Source organism: Melanotaenia boesemani, chromosome 13, assembly GCF_017639745.1.
Source record: "Melanotaenia boesemani isolate fMelBoe1 chromosome 13, fMelBoe1.pri, whole genome shotgun sequence".
NCBI classification, from domain to species: domain Eukaryota; kingdom Metazoa; phylum Chordata; class Actinopteri; order Atheriniformes; family Melanotaeniidae; genus Melanotaenia; species Melanotaenia boesemani.
Window position 1 is genome coordinate 21963846 of NC_055694.1, and position 20528 is coordinate 21984373.

Consider the following 20528-nt stretch of genomic DNA (forward strand, 5'->3'; position numbering starts at 1 on the left):
TGGCCAAGAAGGAACAAGAACCTTCTTCATCACCTTCACTCTGCATGATGAAGATTAATGCTGTACATAATATCATACAGAATCTTCTCATTAAGGTAACCCAAATTCACTCGTTCAAGATCATCTTTACTGTAGAGTCAAGGTAACCCATGTTTTTAACTTGTGATTCTGACATTTCAAAACACCCAGCACATGGAATATTTAATCATCAGTACTGAAGGTCAAGATATTTGTGAGCATTAACAGTTCAGAATTACACTGATGTCAAGTTCTAGTGATGATCTGGTGACTTAACAAAAGCAAGACTTAATTTAGCTAAACATATGCTCTTGAGGGTAGCAGCTACTGTAAGGATGAAGTCAGACATGTTAAAATCTAACATGTTTAACAGCTGTGGAAGCTACAGTACTCAGCTATCAGAATAATAAAATAAAAAGCCTTAAAATTAGAACTATCTACATGATATCTCCAGGATGGAGGCAGTGGATCCTTGAGGAGCTGTAGTATTCATGTGGGTCCTCTGCGAGTGTTCAGTTCTTGTGCATTTGGTCAGATTGGGATCTGAGGAGTTTCATAGTCTTCATCAATACTTTGTCATTTTCCCTGACCAGTGTGGAGCTGCCATGTGAGATGGAACCAGAAAACATTAAGAATTTTAAATTATACTATAAGAAGATCCCATGGAGTATTTGGTTAAATTCTGTTTCTTCTATATTCATGAAACATTTGGTGAATGTTAAATCTATGTTTTTATAGCAGTTTTCCATTACATATGGTACAATATGGTAGAATAAGGCTCTGCTTGAGAAATTAAACTCCACTCAGTGGAGAAAAAGTCTGATCTGTAAATCTATACACATGGTTAATAAACATGCTGAACTATAATTCATGTATTTATTCGACATAAACACAATGTGTGTTCAGTTTGCACAGATAAGATGTTCTTGTGCACCACACTATCAAAAGACTTCACAGAACAAGGAAGTGTGTGCTGCTGTCTGTCAACGCTCGTTTCACTTTGTCTATATGGAGATGCGTCTCATACTGGGTGGTATACAGTGTCCAACCATGCTTAGGCTTTGTGTGATCACATTCAATTTCAATGTGTTCTTGTTTTCTTTGATATGCTTGTTTACGTCTATGCATGAACATGAATTTCCTTTTATTATTTTCACATTTGCATACATCAAAGAAACTGTCTTGAGAAAAAAGAGGTGAAAGCTGATAAGATGTACAAGCGCTTACTAAAAATATAATTAGTCACGACTTCATTGAAATCTGATCTATGTTCCCTACGGTTGGAAATAAGTTGGTTTTATTATTGTTTCCTGTATGATTTTAATTGTAGTATAATCATTATCATGATTATTTGTTTCTTTTCTACATTGTGCTTGTGGCAGTTTTTTTAGAGGTAGATTTTTGTAAATTGCAGAAAGATTTTTTCCAAGAGTAAAGCATCACTGCTCACCCAGCCCCCCACATCATGAGCTATGGCCCTGGGCAAACAAAAATAGTTCACAGCAATTAGGTATACCCAGAATCCTTATTTATATGATATAATTTAATTTTGTTCACAATTTATTCAATTATTGGTTAACAGAGACCATGCCTCAGCTCCCCAACCCCCTCTTTTCCCCCACTGTTGTCATGACCAAACTCTCTCCTGTCACTTGTCGCTGCACTTGACAGGCACATCTGCAACTGTTTGAGGAATTAAATAGAAGGGCACGGTCCATGAAATACTCCACGTGTTGAATCCAGCAGAATGCTGAGTCTCTGCTTCAGAGAGATTTTTCCTCTCTATCAGCCACAGTGATATGCAGGTTCCTCTCTCATCCTCCTACTGAATCAATCTGAGTGCAGCTGTTTCCGCTGATGCCATGAGTGCTTGTTCACAAAAATATTAGAAATGCTGATTAGACCATTGAGGAAGTGTGTGTGTGTGTGTGTGTGTGTGTGTGTGTGTGTGTGTGTGTGTGTGTGTGTGTGTGTGTGTGTGTGTGTGTGTGTGTGTGTGTGTGTGTGTGTGTGTGCGTGCGTGCGTGCGTGTGTTACAGCACTACTCTGCAGTACTTGTACAAGAAAACTCTACTTTAAAGAATAATAAGTCTGTATATTGTTCAGCTTTTCAAGTGGCATTTACTGACCCCAGATTAAAAAATGTAATTCTTAGTCCCCTTCATGTGAATAAATCAAGATGCTCAACTATACTTTGCATTTTGATATCTGTGCAGTTTTTGAATATTTGTTTCAAATCTAAGTCAAGCATATTGTAACAATGGAAACATTTTCTCACTCCTATTATGTGAAGTTTTTTATAAAATCAAAGTACATGTGTAGTTATAAAGTGTATAAATGAGTTGATTTATCTCATACTAGGCAATCATCAGCAGATCCCATGATCTCGCACACACACACACACACACACACACACACACACACACATGTACTACTGCACCAAATGATTTATGATTAAAAATGATCTGAAAATGCAAGAAAAGGCAAAATATGACATGAAATTAGGCTTGACATTATTCCTTAAAACAATTATGCAAGAGAGGTGATTTCTCTTCAGATATAAATCAAGAGTCTTACCTCATTACATCAGTAACATTTTGCATTATTGTGCTGCTACTGATTTTCCTTTTTATTGTGTGAGGAGAATAAGAAAAGTTCTGCAAAGACTGCAAAGCAGCATTTTTTCCTCCATCACAAATACCTAATATGCTGAATTTATTCTTTTTCAGCCACCTATTATGGCTCAAGGTATAAGTCAAGACATTTACAGTTCATTTTTTTATGTTAAGTGCTAACCAGAGGCTGTTCACCTCCTACGTGACTGCTTTAGTCTTCCTATCCTCCTCTTCTTTCTTTCATTCAGCCTTCCTGCTAAGTCAGGAAGGGACTCCTTGCCTTGTAGATGAAATAAGCTCAAAATAGTTTTGCTTCCACCCTGCAAAAATGTGAGCTGTTCACAATCTAAAGATGTGTATTAAATTTGTTGATGTGAATGTGTCAGAGGCCTATGAAGCAGATGTCTCACTCGGCTGCATCTTTTCTCGTGTGGAAAAAAGAGACCCTGCTGCCTTTTGGCTGCTAAGATCGAAGAGTATAAATGTTTCATAGCCCATCATACTTTAGAGTCATTATTTCTTTTATCTCCTGTTTTGCTTGCTACCACCTTGAGTGAGTGTGTCTGGTTGGCAAGCACACCTAACAACATAAGCACATCCTCAGAAAAAACATTATTGCACTTAGCTTTTGTTACTCACAGCTCTACAGAAAGGATCCAAATATTTTCTTTCCCAGCCTACAGATGCAGAAAAGTTTTTTCTGAAAAGGTATGCAGTCACACACAGCACATATGCCTGTATCTTTACCAGATGATAAATAATGCACCCATCTCACTCTGCTTCTTCCAACAGACTTGAGGATTATGGTCTCTATATCAGGATCAACTGATCTGTGATACTCCATGTTTGCTGACAGATCTGCCAGTGTGTCTTATAAATCTGCCTTCTGAAATCAGATCAGCAGTACCAGGACCATGATAAGTTTAACCGCATTCTCATTAGTAAAATGTCTGTGTAAGTTAACATTTATACATATCCTTGGACTGTTGGAGGACTCAAGAGCACCTGAATAAAACCTAGTCACAGAAAGAGCAAGAAAGCGCTGCTCAGAAATGGCGCCATGCCAACCAGAAACCTTGTTGTTGTGAGGCTGTGTTCATTTTGTCTATATTTTATTGTTCAGGAACTTTTAGGTCCTTGATGGGTAAGCAGACATGAAACTGTTGACAAAAAATCATGCAGGGAAAAGCCAAACATTTGCAGAGGAACAAATGTTTAAATGATTTAAAAAGATTTAACCATGAACAAAAGAGGGTCTGTGGTTATTCTTCCTTTATAAATCTTACTTTGCAAATTGCAAAATGACGGTCTTGCATTACTTTAAAAGGCACAAATGTGATATTGGACAACTATAAATTATTATATATCACTTATAAAGCAATGGGAGGACTGGAGGGGGCGTACCTCTTCATCAATCTTCTTTCTCCTGTAGCAAATAACTTTGTTCTTCAGTTTTGATGAGCCAGTACTTTAAAATACGTTTTCTCTCCCTCCTTCTTCTCCATTTATAATCTTTTCCCCTCTTTATAGTTATCCACCTATTTAGACTTTACATACTCTTATTTTGTATTCTCCTCTTTTCTTCTTCCCCCTACGCTTCCCCTAACCCCGCATCTTGCACCAGTTTGCACATTTTCAAGATACCTCCACATTTCCCCACATTATTGAATCCCTCACCACTTTTGCCCTCAGCCCATTTCCACCTCATCCATTGCCTCATCCCACCTTCTGTTATCCCTCTTTTCTCTCCCTCCATCCAGCTCTTCTCCTTTACTTCTTCTCTCTCTTTATTCTCATGGGCATCCCTGACCCCATTCATTCATGCCTCTTCATGACAGTGGATCTGCTTTCAGCGATTACTCTGCATGCCCCACTCTCTCCAACATCCCATCCATGTTTTCCAACCACTTTCACATCAACCCCCACGCTCTTTTCCTTTTCAATCGTTCGCCTCCCTCTTTTGTCTTGTTCCAACCTATCACCCGAGGCGAGTGATTGACAAGCAAGCAGGGGTCCTGTAAAGGGGAGTTTCTGATTGGTGGGGAGGGAGATGAAAAGGATAAAGCCTCCTGGACCAGCTGGACTGCACTGCAAAAAGGTCTTCAGAATTTATTTTGTACTCATTCTGAAGATTTGTTCATATCAGCCTTAAAGAGGCTACCTAGAACTCAGTAGCTCATTAGTAAATTTATATATATATATATATATACATATACATACGTCAGTCTGTGAAGACAGCTGTTGCTACTTAAAAACGAATGACATGACCAAAGACAAGAAATAACCCTAAAACTAAAGGGCTTATGGGTAAAAAATGACAGATGTTGACATCTGACAGCCAGCAGAGCAGAGATGATTGTAAAACACAGATGCTCATTTTTCGTTCATTCCTCGTGTTCAACTTTTGTTAACACTGGTGGAGAAACTACTCCAAATATTCAATTCTCACTGAAAATATGATCATCTGAAAAAAGAGTAATTATGTTTGTTTGAATTAATTCAGCAATTATAAAGACTGGGTGTAAGAAAAGTGGTAAAAAAATGGCTTTACTAAACCTATTGAACCCATTTGATCTGACATTATTCATCCTACCACAGTGTAGGAAGAAAACTGTTCATTATCATTATGCAAGTGTGACTTAAGCATACTGTACATAACAATTCAGCTTGAACTGTTTAGCAATAAACTGTGCTGGGTTCAAGGTTTGCAGGCTATAAGTCTAGTCATCCGGTAAAAAAAAAACTGTTTCAATATCACCACCATGTGGTCAATGTGATAAATGGCAGTTAGATTACGTCATACATCATGGATGTGCAAGACACCTCATTTCCAAAGATGGCACATGAGGTGATATGTAGCTCATAACAAAAACAGGGTGCAAACACATATGACACGTTAAACCTATTCAGAATCTGGTCCACATTGTGGATACAAAAAGATGTTTGCTCTCATATAAAGACAAAACAGTGAGTGCTGTGCAACCTTGCTTCAAATATTCAGAATGAAGAAACCGTTATGTTTAATTCATGTTAAAAATACAGAAACTCTGAATAACATTTGAAAACTAAGTTAGTTGATGTACTTGATGGATAATTATCTTCCACTTGGGAAAAATCTTATTAGGACCTTATTTTCTGGCTCATATCCACATATACATTATGACAACCTAACAAACATGCCAGTTGATTTCAGACTGAAAGGTTGCATGTCTGAGTTGGTGGTCAGCAACACAGCAGCACCGCAGGGGACTGTACTCTCACCATTTCTCTTCACGCTGTACACCTCATACTTCCATTACAACTCCAAGTACCTCAGAGTTCAGCTGGACAGACTAGACTGGAAATGCAGCACAGAAATCCAGGCAACGTTATGCTGGCATCACATGTTTGAGTTTTAAATCTACTATTCTGGTAATTGTAGTCAGGGGTCATCAAAAAGAAAGTATTTTTCACTGCTAAAGTTATACACATTTCCAAACATTTTGCTTTAGATAAGCAAAAAATATTATGTATTTATGAATTTGTGATCTGCCGTGTAGAAGGACAGATGCAGCAGACAGCTCATTACTGGAGATTACAGACAGGTTTTGGGAAAGAAGCAGCACATCATTAAACTGCTCAGGGAGCTCTCCACATTTATCGGTTCTAACTGATTTTTTAGGGCTATAAACGCCAGGAATTTATTCCATCAAATCTGAAAGTTGACTGATTATTCTGTGATCATGCATATTTCTACTGCACCATGCAGTCCTACAAAGGGCTCAGCACCTCACTTTGACAAACAAAGGGACTTTGGATGTTTGTCACATGTTCAGGCGGTTGCCCTTTATGTTCTGTCTTGGCAGAAGGATGTACTGTATCATTACTGTGTGGGCTCACACCATCTGTAAATGCCCCGACTGCCTTTGAAGAAATGCTGGAAGGAACAGACAGTCACAATAAGTGGAAGATTTCTTGTCCCTCAAAACACCATAAATAAGGTAAAGGATTTTATCTTTTAAGTGACACAGTTCTTTATAGAAACGTATGTTAAGCAGCATGATAAATGCATTATTATTAAGGCAAATGATTGGTTTGTCTGTGCAAACATAGCAAATTATTTTGTGGTCTTCTCCTTACCACATAACTACCAACTTAAGCCCCTGACTTGTTGTTTGTGTTCTCAACCATAGAATACAGTGTTACAGATCAGAAAACCAGCAGCTTGATGCTGTCACTGATGATTTATTGATCCCACATGTGAACATGTAGCACAGCATGGAAAGCAGAGATGTGGCCCACCAGGAAGAGGTAAGCCTGTGAAAGAAGAGTTGCATGTGAGAGATGTAATGTTCTCTTTATTCTATCTTTGTGAGGTCCACAAACTGTGAACACATACTTGTGGGGCTCAGCAGGTTTTCTGTGGACGGAATTGTAGGTCTCACATATTTGAAGAAAATCTTTGTTTAATGGTTAGGGGCTGAATTAGGTTTGGCTTTTAACTGTGTTTCGGGTAAATTATTGTGGAACATTAGAGATCTTGTACAGAAAGAATAGAAGGGTAAGGGATAGGGAAAACAGCCAACTATTCCTCACATCTTAGTACATTAAAAGCAGCTACATCTTAGTTCATTTCTACTGAATGAGTGGAAACGGAGAGCAATTAAGAGATAAACTGGAAAATCGGAGGTGGTCAGGAAGCTAAAAACCTAAATATAAAAACTAATCTATATATAGTCTTAGTTAAATATAAATGATTTATAAGACTGAATCTTACTCACCAAAATAAGGATGTGTTGGATTACAACCCCATTTTTTGACAGTACACTCACCATACATAAATCCATTCTGTACACTGACATGGACACTAGAGATATGGTAGATGGAACAAGGCTCACAGAATATGGACAAACTTTATGTAAAAGTATGAGTAACACCAGTAGATGTACTTATAAAAAGGCAAAAATTCATAATCTTACACTTTATACTAGATAAGTATATATACTATATAGGTTAAATCATCATTTCACAGGACTTAAAACATTACATACTCCTGAGTAGTTGGAATGCAACTCATGAAACATTTGACTTGTAATGAGCTGTAGTTAATCAATGTCTTCTTTTTCTAAATGAGGGTCAAAAGATTTAAGTTATGATGAGCCGAAGGGAGGAGAAGAAAGCAAGTCAGAAATCCAAGAGAGGAAGGGACAAAAACAGCCAAAGACAAATTATATATCAAATTATTTATGCGTTTAAATTTAGCTATGGATCACTGGTATTTCCACGCAGTGCGTGGGTTGTTGGAACTGTGTGGTCATGTGCATTTGTAATCACAAGGGGATGTTATCTGAATATCCATCTGTCTCATTAAAACTAGAGACAAAAAGAGTCTCATGATTATTTTAATTCTGCAGAGTGGAAACATGAAATGTTGCTGACAGATGTGGATGTGCAGGGGTCTGGCAGTAGTTTCCATATGAAAATGGTCAAATGACTTGTCATAGATATAATGAAAGATTGTCATCAGGAGGACATTTAAAGTGAAGCTAAGCTGTAAGTGATACCTGCTCAGCATGGACTGAGTTGTATTTGGCTTATCAGAAAAATAACATTTAGCATTTATATGTTTTGGGGGTGTTATTTTTTCTAAACATTTTTTATGTAGTTCTGGGACTTTGAGCTTGAGTAAATTATAAAAAATGCTAAGATCAGTTTGTAGGTATCTGGAATCCAGTTATGTGAAAACACTTAACACTTGTACTGCAAGTATATATTAAAATAGGGTACAGATAAACGGGATTGTGAATGTGGCGGAGGAGAGTCAGATGTTAAGGTCTGTAGTGTCAAAACATGGCAGAAAGACAGAAGTAATGTTGATTGAAATTACTACTATGCAACTGTTATATGCAGCATGCAGGAGAGAACGTAGTGTAGTAGAGCGCAACATGAAAAAAAGCAACGGTGCCTCTGTGCATACCCCCTCTTTAATACAGTGATAATTACAATTTAGTTTTTATAGAAAACAAAAATGAAAAAGAAACACATCCATAGAAGTTCCATACATTAAAAGGAGTCAAACAACATTTCATGCAGTGAAAAATGAGTTTGCTAGATGTCAAATATTTGTGTAGAATACATCAGTTTTGTTATATCTTGATACATGACCAATAAAAATAAAAATAAAAAACTAAAAAATAAAAAATAAAATAGCAGTCAGCTCAAACAAGCTATGGCACATTTTAGACACACTGAAGGATCAATTTAGGTCACCCCCCCCCCCAAAAAAAAAAATTAATAAATAAGATTTTTTGGCATAAAACTCTATTATTAACCATTGTTTTCGTGACATTTCATGCATTCTCTAAAATGTTGGCGCAATGCCCTACGAACTGCTACTGTACTATTTTTGTAAATAACTTATAAGCAGCCATTATACTAATATCTGTGATTTGTCAAGCAGGATAACTGATTTTGAATAGTCTTTTACATTAAATCTGCTACACAAATAAACGTGCCTTGCCTAATTGAAAGACTGGATATTCATATGAACACAGCCATTAAGACTCAGATGCAGAATATATATTGTGTACAGGTCTCAATAAATATATCTGTGGCACTGATAAATACAAGGTGGTTTACTTAGATGAAATGAAATCTTCAAGAGTGAAACAAAGCCTTTTTTTGTTCATCTTACTCCCTCTTTCTTTTGGTAGTGACGAAGACATTTGCATGTGTTTTACAGAGAAACCACAATTAAGCTTTTCAACCACCTGAGAAATAGTTTGGTTGTCTTTAAATGTGGATTAATTACATTAACAGACAACACGGTTCCTTTCCATTTTGTGTGGATTGATCCAGGTTGAGACCACCTCTTTTTGTTGAACCAAAGTTTGGCTGTTTATTTAATGTGTGTTGCACTTACAGTTTTCAGTCCATATCAAATGTTTTACTTGTATTGACCTAAAAAAGATATAAAAACAAAAAAAAAAAAACAGGCCCTTTATTCAGACATAATCCAAACTAGCTCTGATGGTTGAAAAGCATCTTTATTTGAACATTAAGTGGAGGGGTAGCGAGATAAGGCAGTTTTAGAAAGTTAAACGGATCTTTCTACAGATTAGTTTGGACATTTACATCAGTGTTACTTTTTGGCACCAAAATCTGAGTAAAAGTTACTGTTTTCTGCTCAGATATGTGGGCTATAGGGTTCAAACATTTCCAAATCTACTACGTGGCTTTATGTTTACAGATAGGTATTGACAGAAATACTGTTTTACACTGAGACAGTGCTGATTGGTCCATTTGAGTCCCTTGTTACTGATAATGTCAATTGAAGGAACCAATTAGTGAGTTAGTTTACTGACTTAAAGAAATACTTTATTTCTCTTGCTCACTGTTTCGCCAAGAGGGCCAGATAGATACCATTAGCAGCTTCCTTGAATCGCCAGTCAACTGGACCCAGCCAGTCCAGCTCAACTTTTATAAGTTCACACAATACTGTTGCAGTTCAGGATTTACTGTACAAACACGTGAGTGAAATTTTACCAATTTACCTCCACGAGTCAAAATATTCCTTTAACAACTGATAATTTAACTCAGATCAAACTGAATAAATACCAAATCTGATAGATACAGCTTTGTATATAATGATGTTTTTAAGATATTCAGATTTAAATTATCTCCAACTACACTGTCACACAGTGGGGATGTGAAATCTCATAATTATCTGTTACAATGCTAGAGATGTGAGTATCTCAGCTGGATACACAGCACATAGGACAGTGTGTTTAGGGAGCAGGTGGTGGAGGTAAAGCTAACTGTGAAGGATAGGAGGCTTATGACGAGGCTATAGCTGCCTGATTGGGGGAAGGTTGAGGGTCTCCAAAGCGCTGTGGTAGAGTTCCCTTAATGCTCTCAGCAGATATAGACGACAAAACATCTGGTTAAAGAGATGGGGCAAAGGCTCCTGGAAAGAAAGGGGGGAAATTTAAGAATATGTAAAAGAGTTTCATAAATATAAATAAATAAAGAAATCCATGTGGGGCAATTAGATTATAAATAATTCTAACAATGTCTTAAAAACTTTCAAATTTGTATTATTTACTTAAATATAACTACTTTTTGATGATTACAATATCTATGGCATGATCCAAGATTATCTTTCTGTAAACACACAAACACTTAAACGCATAAAAACTTCCTCACCCCCAACACGTGGACTCTGTTGTAGTATGAACTGAAGTCTTTACTGAGAGACACGAGAAATTTACAGATCTGAGGGACACAAACATTTATGAGTTACAAAAAATCATTTATGGACTTTTTTTTAATTATTTTTAATAAAAACCACTGGCTCATCGTGTCACTGAACATACCTGCTCAGTCTTTATGTTCGCTCTGGCTCCTCCCCCTTCACAATCCAGCGCTTCTCCTGATTGGTCCAGCAGTTCAGCGAAGGGAATGAGATAATTGAAGAGGAGAAGCCACTCGCCCTGTCAGTCAAAAAAAGGACAACAGCGTCACTTACTACTGTAATTTATAATATTAAACATTTTAAATGGGAGAGAAAAACAGAATAAGAAAAACAAATCCAATCTACTGAAATTAGAGACAGAATGATATGAAGTGGCACCTCTTCTTTCAGAGCAGAAAAATCCAGCTTTGAACCTTCGGGGATTTCTGGGTACAGGCCTGCAGAAAATAATAAAAAACATATATGTAAACATATATGCTGATCCACTGATTTCATCCTGTAAGTTACACTCACTATGACCCAGCATGCATCACATCCACTCTTTTAAGAGAAATGTTTTGCTACCACATCAAAGCCGACGAAAATGATTTTATTTGTATGAAAATAGTATTTCATCCCACAAATGTACTCTGGACAGCAACACCAATAAAAGAAAAGAAAATTGTAAGAAAAAAATTATCTTACATATATGGAAATGGCACTTTTATTTGGGTTCTTAAATAACCAAGTCAAATCTACTATTACTGCAGCAAATATCCAAACGTGTCCTTCATAACCCAAAGAAATGTAACTACTTTATTTTTATTCATTTTTATCTCTTAATACCTACATTTATTTACAATTATATATAAAAAAATACAATAAATACAGTACACAATAAGGAAAAAATAAAAAGCAAAAAGACTGGAATTTAAAAAAAAATAAAATTCAATTTTAAATAAATCAACAACAATAAATAAATAAAAATAAATAATTAAAATAAATAGACAAATAAGTGTAAATAAAAACAAATAAGTAAAATAAAATAATTAGAACAAAAAATTAAAAATCTCAGACTTCTATGGGCAGCAGACCAAACAGAATAGTCTACTTATTGGAACAAAAGTGCTTAAATAAACAAACAAACCCTTTTAAGCTCAGGAAAAGTGCTGCAGAACTGTACAGTACACTATTATTAAATTACAAAGTTGTTCATCAGAGAAATTAAACCTTAATTCTCACCCTTCTCCACTCCTCTCTCGTAGCTTTCAAACAGAGTGTGCAGTCTGGCGCAATTGTACATCACAAACACTCCTCCACGTGGACCTTTGGTTGACACGCTTCCTTCCCTCTGGACGTCAAGTGTCACCTAAACAGAGGGCTGTCAATCATTCTGACTCCACCAATTAAATTACAGTAGCTTGAAGGAAATGTTCCTTGTTAGAGAGAACGTACACCACTGTCATGTACGTCAAACGCAGATTTAATTAATCACTGTTGGCATCTGGGGAAATACACAACCCATGAACAGATGTACAGCAACAACCGTGTGACACAATCAAAGGAAAAAACATGCTGAAATATTGACTCACGGGACTTGTGTGGACTGTTGACAGCAGCTCAAATCTGACCGTGGCAGAGGTCATCACCTTGATGATGTCATCCCATGTCTGGCCTACAAGAAGGGAGAGCATTTCACACCAGTTACCTAAGTCTATAGTTGGGAATGACATTCATTCAACTTACTTTCATTAAGGAAAGAACATAAAGTACATGCAATGAGCATGTATAGACATACACACATGCTTTTAAATGCACACACACCTTCCACTTGATCTCCATACTTCACTTCTGAGGCTTCTTTCATCTGACCTCTTCTCAACCTGGAGAAGTGGAAGAGAAAAAACTCATTTTTACCAATAGCTGACTGAAAATACATAATGATAACACAGAGTCTACAAATGTTCCTTAAATTTAGTTTCATTATAGAATTTAAATCTTTCAGGACAGAGAACATGCAGAGGGAAGTGAGGGAGGGATGAGATGTGTGAAAACATAAGAGGGGACAAAAGACATGAAGAGATAGAGACAGGAATTTAAAAAGGTGATGTAGCTTACTGCAGGTACTGTGCAGCTGTGAGGTTAGACCCAGGAGTCTTCACAGGTCCACACACAAGATGTTTCTGCAGCCACAGAGAGCAGAACAGGTTAAAAATAGGAACTTAATGGATTACATCAATGTGTGTGCAAGCAAGTGTGCATGTGGTTACCTGTGTATGAGCCTCTCCGCTGGCTCTCCACAGCATTGCAATCTGCTGCTGGCGGAATTCATCTTGACAGGAAGTTACATGTAACACTGTTACCATGGCTACCTGCAAATAAATAAATAAATACAGCAGGGATATTTTTAATAAGAGAAAAGGAAACCGGTACCTTGAGCTGTTTGTGTACTGCATATTTGTTTATCTTACTGTGCAATCAGCTGTGGATAAGTCCAGTTGTGCCAGATGGGAAATGCTGTCTCTGTGAACTGAAACAAACCAGCAATATCCTCTTACCAGTTCATTTACAGTATGAAATATCTTTAATCTTTCTAGTCCTATGACATACCTAAATCTAAGGTGAAACTTTCAACACCATCAGTTTATTAAAGGTTTAGTTTGGCATTTTGTAAAATATTAATTGGCTTTCTTGTATTTAGTTCAGTAACCTTGCTTAGCTTTAATAACAGTAAATAGCCCCCCTCCAAAAAAAAATCTAATTTAACAGTCTTAACATCACCTCTAAGACCCTCTAATCACTAACAGTACACTGAATTGCATTTGTTGGTGAATGAAAAAGAAAAAAAAAACAACTTTCCATTTGTTACCAGGAAACCTCACTACAAAGATGGGACTTCAGGAAATTACTAGCTGACCTAAGAAAAGGCTTTTATGAAAGGATATATTAATTTCTTTAGTCAAGAATATGGTCTTTATGCTTCATATCATCATCATCGCATTTCTTATTTATTTTTTTTGTGAAAATACTTTCACATTGCCCCTCATTTATCAAGTGGACGTGGAAATGAGCGCACGTCTGATCAAAGGAATAATCTTATAACGGGATCCACATGTGATTCATGAAACATTCGTATCTGACCTAACCCAGCGTAGGAATGATCAGGCCTTGATAAATGCAGTGGCTGAAATCCATCATCAAGTTATACGCCCTTAATTATTCGTGGTCCAGAGGTACTCGCCCAGTGAGGTCAAACCATGAAGAGGAGATGTTCTGCCACAAAAGAAACTTTTTTAAGGTCGAGATCAAAAGCCTCACTTGTGAGGTAGAAAAGAATAAAGAGGTGCCATTTGGCAGCCTAAAAACCGGAGCCAAAGGGACGCAGAAAAAAATGTTACATGGAAGAAAATCACGAAAGCAGTCAATAGCTTCGCCACTGTTGAACTGACTCAGGCTGAGGTATGAAAAATATTTCAATAAGCAGCATTTATATGCCCTTCATTAATGTTTTATTGGTTTTATTAATTTTTAATTTGGATAATAGCCCAAACCTGATAAATGAAAGTAACAATTCTTTACTTTGCACACTTGAAAATAATAAACAACACGCTAAGAGGTCATTAAAAAAATGTGAATAAAACTTTTTAAGACTGCTAAACATTTTTGTGTTTGCTTGCATTAGCTAAGCATTATTGTTTTTAAACTACTGTTATATGAAATAACTTTTTATAGCCTACAAAAGAGGAAAATAATAGTCTATAGCATTTCCACTTGTCCAGTAAAGAGCTCATGTCTTTATTGCACAGCATGGGAAACATTAGCCTACTGGAGCACTTATATAACTTTAAGGTATAAACTACAATACTTGTTAGAAAAGAGGGATCAGCTCATGTCTCCTTCTCCAAGACGCATCCTCCTGCCCTTCAGCAACCCGAAGCAGTGCTCCACCGTGGCACGTGTGTGTGTGAGCGCACTGTTGAACCTGTGCTCCTGCTTTGTGGCAGGGTTTCCCAGCGGGTGATGAGATGTCACAGATTCCTGTTTGTATTTATCATTGTTAATTCCCTATTTCATTGTATAATGATTTACGGGTCTATACAATAAATTTGAGCTTTTATAATTGTCGTGTGTGAGCTTAGGCTGGTTATCATATTTGTTATTTTCCCAAATAGTTTAAGTGTGCACTCCGCAAGCTTATCAGTAAGATATTTTATTTTATTTGTTTTGGTAATCTATTTTAACATGTTAAATATGTTAATTCTGAGTACTGAATTTGTGGCTGCTTATGCTTAGATGATTTGAGGTTTGTTTAAAAAATTTTTCAGGATCTGCTGTCCTGCACCGCAAACACACGGAGTTTGCGGTGCATTACAGCAGTTTGACTCCATACCCACTCAAACTTACATACACGATCTCAGACCTGTCCTGAGATTGGATCTATCCTTTGCTCACGTCTATATTAATAAAAGCCTAACCTTGTGTGGAAACGGTTGTGCGCACAGATTTGCATTTGATAAATGAGGGCCATTGTCTCTTCTGGCTCACAGTTCTGTTTGCTTTTGGAATTCACTGTGTGGCAGCTGATCATCTAGTAGTCAAGTAATTAGGAGTTTAGCAGAGGGGTGCCGATGACATCAGGGATAATTTCCAATTATTTCCATGCCCTTTATTTCAGTTTATCTAGTTTCCGGTTAACTTATTCCAGACAAAAAAAAAATTGATTACTTGTAACTTTTACTGGATTGCCCAATGATACCAAAGTGTGGCTGACTCTAAACTTCCCTAATCTGAATGAAAACAAAGCTGAGATCATCTTATTTGTAAGAGAAAACCTTGTAGATTACTTAATAACTTTTTGGGTCTTTGGCTTCATATAATTCTATTAAAAATCTGGTTTGCTTTTTGAGAGCTCTTAAATGTAAAATCATGTTTTTTTCCAGTAAAAAAGCCAAGGTAAGGCTCTGTCTGGTTTAGAGGTTTTAAAAACAGCATTCATGCCTTCCTTTCAATAAGGTTAGATTATTGCAATTCATTGGATGTGGGTGTAGAGCGATCATCTTTTTATCATCTGCATCTGGAATAAAATCCTCATCTTTTAAACAGGATTTTTTTTTACTGACTTCTTTCCACTGGCCGTTTGTTTTAGATTGATTTTAAGTTTTTATTGCTGTGTTTTGGTGGTCTGACATACACCAGTCAGATGCTACTAAATGTTCTCCAATCTGAAACACAAAAAACAGGCTTAACTCTTCTCAGTAGCATCATCACGAACACAGTTTGACACCTCGATTTACCCTACATGTTTTATGGAATGCTTTTTCTTCACTACTTTTAGTCTGTTCATCTTTTCTAAATAATTTTATTTCCTGTGTTTAACTGGAAGTTATTTTGTTGCTTTTGCTGCTCTTTTATTGCACATTGGTTTGATCCAACAAATCAAATATAATGCCATGTTTTATGTAATGATTTTACTTTTTAGAGGATTCCTTTTTCCTAGTTCATCTGACCCCACCTGTTTTATAGTACAGCCTCTTGAATAAAAAGATTGTTAAAATATTGTATTCTTTTGTTTTGCACAGCCGCCTACTGTCACTATGGTAACTTAGAATGAAAATGGTGTCCACTGACATGTGGTTAAAAACTCCGACCAGTCTTTGATCAAACTGGGAGCTTAATTCTCAAGGACTGTGCACACCCCCGACCATAAATAAAGACAGTTACATGTACCGTCATATGCTGGCACATTAATACCAGTTGTGTTTAATTAATGTGCCAAATAAATGTCTTTCCTAACAGAGGTATTACTGTTTACTTTTTCATGTCATTTTTTCAAGGCTCCAGTCTCAGAAAGCTGAGAAATTATGATTAAAAAATAAGTTTTTTTTTTTTTGTTTTTGGGAAGCTTGTCATACAGCCTGGCCGCAGAATTAATGGGGAAAACAATCACACACTTAGAAATAAATCTTCAGCATTCTAAGACAAGACAATTAAATGTGTCCACCTGTGCAGGTACCCAGACTGGGGTCATACCCAAGCAGCCCCTCCTCTTGGAAAACTCGTTTTAAGTTGATTCTGAGCGCTCCCTCGTTCTCTCCCTCTTCTGCTTTCCTCCCACCCCCTCCACTGGTTCTTCTGCCTCTCTCCGTCCCCCTCTCTCTGTAGGGTGAGTTCTCGAGTGCCTTATGGATCTTCTCTTCCCGCTCCTCATTGGTCCAATTAGCCGGAGATGTCGGCCAAGCGATTCCAAGGGCTCGGAGGAAAGCGATGATGTCACTGTCTTCAGGAAGTGTGGGGCAATATAACACTGTAAATCTATGTCAGGAGAGGCACATAATTACTGACAATTTCATTACTTAAATACAGAAACTGAAGATTTGAGCTTATTCACAAGCACCCTGTTATGCTGGAATGCACCCAGACTCACCCCTGTCTTCTCAGCAGTGCCCCCATGTGGTCAGCCAACAGAACAGTCCTGAGCTGACCTAAACTCAGTGTGTCAGGGGTGGGTGTGTTGGGTTTAGGATGCAGTACTGGGCAGTTGAGCACCACGCAACCTTCCCTCTGATGCGAGGGCTTTAGGTACTCTGTGGTTCCACCCACCAGGACAGCCCTGAACGCTGCAGCCCGGTCCACCCGCAGTCTTAATCCTTCACCCATCACCTCCCCACCTGCGACAGGGAGTACCCCACTGCCCCGAAGTGATAGAACTCTGGACATCACTGCAGGAGGAACCTGGTTGGAGGCAAAAAAAAAAACAGTATGTGTCGATGTGTGAGCAAAATGACAACATTTCAGGAATGTATATGTTCAGCAAGGTTTTTTTTTGTTTGTTTTTCAAATCAAGATACAATAAGATTTTCTTTAAATGTAACTGTAGTATTGTTAAACTGTGAAGTAATATTTTAGGGTGATATTTTTAATTTAATACTATAACATATGCAGGACAAAAAAAAACTTTCATATTTATGTGCTTAGTCTCGTAAAAATGCACATTACAGTTTGTTGCTGTGTAGAAAATCAAATAATGGTGTCTGCTTTATAAGAACACCACTGCATATCTACAATATAAACACATTAAAAATGCTCGTGATGCAACATACTGCATGTATCCATATGCCCACTAAAGTGGAGGTTAAATGATACAGATCATTTTGATAGAGTGATGCTGTTTTTAACCTACTGATATAACCAATCACAGAGTTTTTATGAGCATCCTAAATTTCAGCTCAGCCAACTGACTCATAATGTGTCTGCCACACATGGGTTGATAATTACAGCTGCAGGCTTTTACTGTCTGGTCGATCACGATAGACCAAAGTCAGCGGCCTCCGATCAATTCAACCTTCATGTTGTTTCAGTGTCATTACATTAAAGACTGAAGGTCTCCCTGAATGAAGAGTGGACGACCTTGTCCTTTTGACATTATTTGTAAGGCGACCGATGGCGTCAGTATGTAGCAGATAGTTCCGGTCATCTTTTCTAATTGGCTGATATTCCAAACACTTTGAAATACTTATGATTCTGGTGGAAATAGCTACACGAAATAGCAAGCAAGTCTGTTCAGGAACTATACTGTTAAGCGGAAGAATATATAGGGAGTTTTGACCTAAGACCTTTGCTTGTTAATTAACCTAATGAGAAAGTTAAGTGACAGTCAAGCTGTGAACTAATTCAAGTTTAGTTATAACCCTTTTTTTTCAGCCAATAAATTGCACAGAGCATGTCTGTGAGATCAGCGTTCATTTTAAATTAGTCTCAATGAAACGCCGCAAAATTAACATTTAAAGCTAATTGACTGCCTGTAAACATTTGAGGCATTAGCCACACCAACCTGTCCGTCCGCATACAGCGTGTTGAGCATCGTGGTCGGGGACAAGAAGTCCCTGTTTCGCAGGTTTTTAGCGCTGCTTTCCTTGAACCAAAGCTTCTCCGGTTCGGGGAATACCCTGTCACCGTTTCCGCGGTTAAAGCCGTGGACATTTTCACGCTTCCCTCGCAGTGCAGAGCTGAGGGCTCGGACGGTAGGATGGATCCGAAGGGGCGAGAGCTGCTCGGTGTTCTCCATCACCACCGCAGCATAAACAGGTGAGCTTGCTTACCAGGCTCTCAGCACATTCACACCCCGGTCATATTCTCTGTAAAAACGCCCAAACGTTAGTAAATTCGATGCTGGCTACGCTGGCCTTGCGATATTCCAGCGTTACTGATTACTGGTCGATGTCAGAAATTGGCTGTGAAAGGGAACTGCATTGGCTGTTTACCCGTTGCGGAACTAATGAAATGGAAACGACGTTTCTTCCGAGATTCATTTTCTTGCTGAACCAGTGTCGCGCCATCTAGTTTTTTTTTTTTTTTTTTTTTTTTTTTTTTTTTTTTTTTTTTTTTTTTTTTTTTTTTTTTTTTTTTTTTTTAAGCCATCTTTATTGTACAAATTCAATCATACAGTAAGCAACAAACAGTAAAAAAAAAAAAAAAATACAAAAAAGGATACAAAAAAAAAAAAAAAAAAAAGTAACATACATACAGACAGACAGAGGGGTACATGACAAAAAAATCACAAAGTTATAAGGACAACTTCAAGGCTTTATATATGTCTAGGGTTTTTATAGCCTTTTTGTTTTTTTAAACCTTGCAAGGATTTAAAATAAAGAACCATTTCAATTTTAAATTCCTGTATCCTTGGTTTTTTCTTGGACCACTTGCATTTATGTATGAAAAATTTACCAAATAAGATAAAAATATTCAACATAAAGATTCTCTCGCTTTCGATCTCACAATTCTCATAAAAGAAAATTACATCTTTTTTCTTTAGCTGTACTTTTTTGCTGAAAGACATATTAAAAAGGAACTCAATTTCCAGCCAAAAAAAGCGGACACAAACGCATTCATAAAAGAGATGACCAATAGACTCAGAGCAATCAATACAAAAGGAACAATTCTCACTGATATCGACTCTGAATCTTTTCAGTAACAGTTCGTTGGATGGATAAATCAAATGTATAATCTTAAAAGAAATCTCTTTTACTTTATTGGTGACACAGTATTTATCATAGTAATTCCAAACAGCTTTCCAGTTAATATTTCTAAATTCACTGGACCATTTATGTTTAGCTTGAGGAGTTGTAAATGTTTGACACAGCTTCCTAAAAAGTTTATTCGTAACTTTTTTATCTGTGATGTTTACACCATTGATCGTCAAAGACATAGTATGACTAATATTAATATCTGTAAAATGGTAACCATGCATCAGTTTTAACAGACCTGCTGGAATGGAATTAAAAACAATACACATTTCTTTTTCCGAAACTGAGAAATTATATTTCCTTATGAATTCTTCATAAGAGTACAGGTTAGCATTTACATTGAGTAACTGTGAAACCAATAATATGTTATTTTTAACCCAACAGTCTAAGTATAAAGTTTTCCTTTTGTATGTAATGTCTTTGTTGTTCCAGATCATACATTTGTGTGGAGAGAAATTGTGTTTGTAAATAATCAACCAGGATAATAATATTTGTTTATGAAAACTTGACAATTTATAGGGAATTTTTTGAACATCAAAATTACAGTTAAGAAGAAACTCAATTCCACCAAATTTATCAAATATGAGATTTGGGATATAAAACCATAGTTTATTTTTGTTTTGAATATAGTTTTTTATCCACTTGGCTTTTAGAATAACA

The 20528-nt window shown here is 36.9% G+C and overlaps 1 protein-coding gene across 1 annotated transcript; it reads right to left on the minus strand.

Annotated features, from left to right (window-relative positions):
• Positions 1-8913: 8913 nt before the first annotated feature.
• dalrd3 (DALR anticodon binding domain containing 3) lies at positions 8914-19195 on the minus strand. The gene is made up of 13 exons (XM_042003677.1): positions 18677-19195; positions 17270-17577; positions 16847-17157; positions 13317-13375; positions 13116-13217; positions 12964-13028; positions 12670-12728; positions 12438-12520; positions 12088-12214; positions 11245-11303; positions 10988-11104; positions 10818-10886; positions 8914-10578 (listed from the first exon to the last, which is right to left on the minus strand). Exons 1-13 carry the CDS (start codon positions 18908-18910, stop codon positions 10459-10461), a joined length of 1713 nt encoding a protein of 570 aa, XP_041859611.1. The 5' UTR covers positions 18911-19195; the 3' UTR covers positions 8914-10458.
• Between the last annotated feature and the right edge of the window lie 1333 nt (positions 19196-20528).